Here is a 4,251-nt window from a genome sequence, read left to right on the forward strand (position 1 = left end):
GGCTCCATCTGACTGATTAGACTTCTCACCATCATCTTTTTTGATTTTAACTGCTGCTGCTTCCAGAAACACTTGCCTCAAGTGTCAGGAATGATTAGAACCTTTTGTTAGATACGTCATCCAGCAAAGACAGTGTGGAATGGTGAATCTTATCACATTCTTTAAAAAATGAATTTCAACTTCAGCTGATTTTGTCTGTTTTATTGTTCATTTTGAGTTCTCTAACTCTCTATAATGTTTTCGTTTCATTTGTTAAATTTAGCTAACAGTGAGCCTGTTTTTATAATTCCTCCTTTGAAGGATATTTTTGGCTAACTCTTAGCATCTCTGTGGCTAACTGTTGGTTATATTTTATATTTAGTTGTTTGTTTTTACATTAAGCTGTTTGTGGTAAATCTTTGAATAAACATTAAGCTGTTTGTGGTAAATCTTTGACAGAAGGGTCTGAAACAGGACAGAGAGAATTTTTCCGGACACTTTCCCGTTCCTTGGGCCTCAAACATCTCTTTGTTTACCTGCTTTCTACAAACTTGAGCCTGGAAGCTTTGAGTTCCTGCTTTTTTGAGACCTTTCAGTCATGACCCTGAGTGTGTGTTGTTTAAATCCAAATATAACCCAGTCACAGGTTTTTGACCTGATTGACTTCTGATTGGCTCATTAACCTTACAGGGGCTTTTGGGTCATGGTTTCATGTCTTCCCACCAGCAGCACTGATGGTAATGACTGAGGGCCCCTCAGGGGCCGAGGTGGACAGACCTGATTTACACAGCGTCCTGTCTCCAGGGGGCGTGGTCAGGTGGGTCACGAAGACAGTAGGCGTTAGGTAGTAGGTCAGTGAGACGGGGGCGTGGTCAGGTTGGTCAAGTAGGTGTTGATCAGTTTGAGTTTGACGAAGTTTAGTGAAGTATAGTTCAGATAAAAGTGAAAGGTTTTGCTGCTGCAGTTACCAGTCGTTACCACAAAGAAAGAAGAGTCCGAAACTCACACAATCAACCATAATAACGAGTCTTTTCTGTCCAAAATGTTTTTGTCTGATGTTCTTCTGGTTCCTCTGCCGATTGTTTTCCACAGAAGGAGAAGAAAACTTTGAGTTCATCATCGTGTCTCTGACTGGACAGACGTGGCATTTTGAAGCCACATCGTATGAAGAACGAGACTCTTGGGTCCAAGTAATCGAGAGTCAGATCCTGGCCAGCCTGCAGTCCTGTGAAAGCAGCAAGAACAAGGTGAGCTCCTGATCCAGGACTGGATTTACATAAATTGTACCAAAATGTCCACAAAAAAAATCTGAAAAATAGGCAATTGTAGAAGTTAATTATTTAGAAAAGGGAACATTTTTACATTTTTATGACTATTTGGAAAATTATAGAAATGTAACACGATCTGATCCCTAATACAGGGAGTGATTTATGAGTCATATAGGTGCCCTTAGGTTTTGAATATATGTACATATATGTATATGCACACACGCACACTCATGTGTATGTGTGTTTATATGCACACGCGCACACACAGCCCCAGCGTCTCTGTTCCCATTTTCAGCACCTCCATCTCCTCACTCCTCCTTTTCTTTCCTCCTTCACTCACAGCCTGTTCATATTCATGTTTATGCCTTAGGCTCTAACCCTGTTACTGCCCCCCCACCCCCACCCACTCCCTCCTTTCGACCCATCCTCACCTTCCCCCAACTCTGTTTGTTTGCTGTTATTTCTGCTTTTCAACTGTGTTTCCACTGTACTGTATATACATGTACTCATTTACTCTAAACCTTTGGAGTGAATTCAACAGTGCATTTATTTTCTTTTTGTTTTTTCTCCTCTTAGTCTCGTCTGACCAGCCAGACGGAGGCCCTGGCGCTGCAGTCCATCAGAAACATCCGCGGGAACGCTCACTGTGTGGACTGTGAAGCTCAGAGTCAGTGAAAGCTTCGTCCTCCCTAAAAATCAGAAGAAATGACCAAATGTTAGCGTGGTTGGCCAGAATATTGTTAGAAATGAATGAAGCAAATCAATGAGAAAGTCTACCACACATTTCCCAACAGTGGCAAGATGTTAGTCACTGATGCACAATTCACATAACTGACAAACACAATGAAGGGCATTCTGAAAAAGACATAAATGTTAGCCAACAGTTGGCTTCAGTTGGAGAATGTTAAAGATTAAGAGTTAGCATAATAATAATAATAATCAGCTCAGTTAGGGCTGGTCTGCTGATAGTGAAATGTTTAACCATAATAAACTCCAGGTGAAATTCAATGTTGACTTATGTCCAATTAAAACCTTAGCTACATATTGTTTTCAGACTGATTGTTTATATTTGTCATCCTTGCTGCTACAGACCCTGACTGGGCCAGTCTCAACCTTGGTGCCCTCATCTGCATCGAGTGTTCGGGGATCCACAGAAACTTGGGAACTCACCTGTCAAGGGTCCGGTCTCTGGACTTGGATGAGTGGCCGTTAGAACTCATCAAGGTCCTGTCCTCCATCGGTAACGAAGTAGCCAACAGCGTGTGGGAAGCTAACGCTCAGGGACGACTAAAACCTGGACCGGAAGCCAGCAGGTGAGTCAGAGCAGCTTGATACTCAGGGTCCAGTCACAACCATGGCCTGGGGTGGACGTACTGACCATGTACTGCTCCACAGTAAATATCTGTCTCACCCCTGGCAGGACTGGCATTTAAAATTTCTAATAAAATCTTTGCATTTAACAAAATTCAAAAAGAAAAAAAAAATACTATTCAAAACCAAAAACTGTGTAAGGACAGCAAAATATGAGTCAACTTTTAAATTCAAATTTTTTTTTTTCAAATTTCCAAAGAAGATTAACTATCACATTTCCAGCCTCTTTGTAGAATTCTAGAAACCTTGGTTATTTGACTATTTTAAAAAATCCCTGAAATTCTGAGGTCAGAAAATTAGATTTAAAATTCAATTGTTACAGGTTTAAATAAAAACAGAATTAAAGACAGAGAAGATGTTTTCAAAAAGGAAGAAGTCCTGAGGTCTGTGTGTTTAGCTGTAAGTGTGTGTGTGTGTGTGTATGTATGTGTATGTGCATGTGCAGTCGACTGTCGTTCATGTACCAGCAGTCACAGTAACAGTCATCATAACAAATTAGAGTCGACTGTCGTTCATGTACAGATCGACTTCCCCTTTACTCCCCCACTAATCCCCCAACACTCATTAGTCAACAGAAGTACTTTATAATGACTACACACATACTGTACACACCCAAATGCACACACACACACACACAGACACACACAGACTCCCCTGATTTAACTGAACGTACATAAACGCACTGTTCATTTAATGTCAAAATGACTGGTGAAACCTGTGAAACCACATTCAATTCATTCATTTTAATGGAGTGAAAAATAAACATAAAAACAATTTGAGTAAATATTAATTATAAACCTGTGTGACCCAGGAGTAAATAAAAATAAAAGTATTAAATCATCATTTTTTTAAATGAAAAACAAATGAATGTTTTAAGCTGATGGCAACCTACATTTAAATTACAATTAAAAAATAAATGACATCAATTATAACTTGTTACATCTGAGTAGCAATTTAATGAGTAAAAACACACATCAATAAATAATTACAATTTAATAATTTTTAAACACATTAAAAAATAACGTCGAGAAAATTTCCAAAATTATAAAAATAAATATTCTCTTAAAAACAGTATAAGGACATTTTACAACAATTTTGATTTAAGTTAAAGCTATCTTTGCTAGTCTTTATAAAATACGAAATACTAAAATAATGATTTTAAAAATTGGAAAATAAAATGTTTTATCAAAAATTCAAATGTTAACAATAAATAATCGATGGAAGAATCTTTAGACTAATAGATAAAACATCAACTTTAGATCAAATAAAATGTGTTTAGATCAAATTTTAAATAAACTGCTCTGTTTAATTTAATTTTAATATTGGCCTTCGTGCAAATGTATCAGTATGAATGGATCACTGTCATTTCTTGAAATGAGAAGGAACAGTTTATTCACCGTCGGCTCTCGCATGCACACATTTGGTCATTACGCCACTCTGTGTGTGTGTGTGTGTGTGTATTGACATAGTCATTATCTGCTTCTCCATCTCTGCTCTAATGATTCTTTTATTGTTGCTCATGTTCTTATTTATCTACGAAGCAGCAGTAGATTAGAGTCGATGACGCTGCTGCTGCTGCTGCCGCTGCTGCTGGCGTGGGTGGGTCGGCTGCGTCGGGTGGCGTCTGGCGGCG

General features: G+C 38.6%; 1 protein-coding gene across 7 annotated transcripts in view; it reads left to right on the forward strand.

Moving 5' to 3' along the window:
* Nucleotides 1-4,251, forward strand: part of agap1 (ArfGAP with GTPase domain, ankyrin repeat and PH domain 1) — a 64,498-nt gene that overhangs the window by 44,940 nt on the left and 15,307 nt on the right. For all 7 annotated transcript variants that reach the window (XM_008325420.3, XM_008325421.3, XM_025062396.1 and 4 more), the window contains 3 exons: nt 1,072-1,226; nt 1,824-1,914; nt 2,338-2,560. In XM_008325420.3, coding sequence (XP_008323642.1) covers nt 1,072-1,226; nt 1,824-1,914; nt 2,338-2,560 — 469 coding nt within the window. The remainder of the gene's footprint in view (nt 1-1,071; nt 1,227-1,823; nt 1,915-2,337; nt 2,561-4,251) is intronic.

Source organism: Cynoglossus semilaevis, chromosome 14 (assembly GCF_000523025.1).
Source record: "Cynoglossus semilaevis isolate Cse_v1.0 chromosome 14, Cse_v1.0, whole genome shotgun sequence".
Taxonomy (NCBI): Eukaryota; Metazoa; Chordata; class Actinopteri; order Pleuronectiformes; family Cynoglossidae; genus Cynoglossus; species Cynoglossus semilaevis.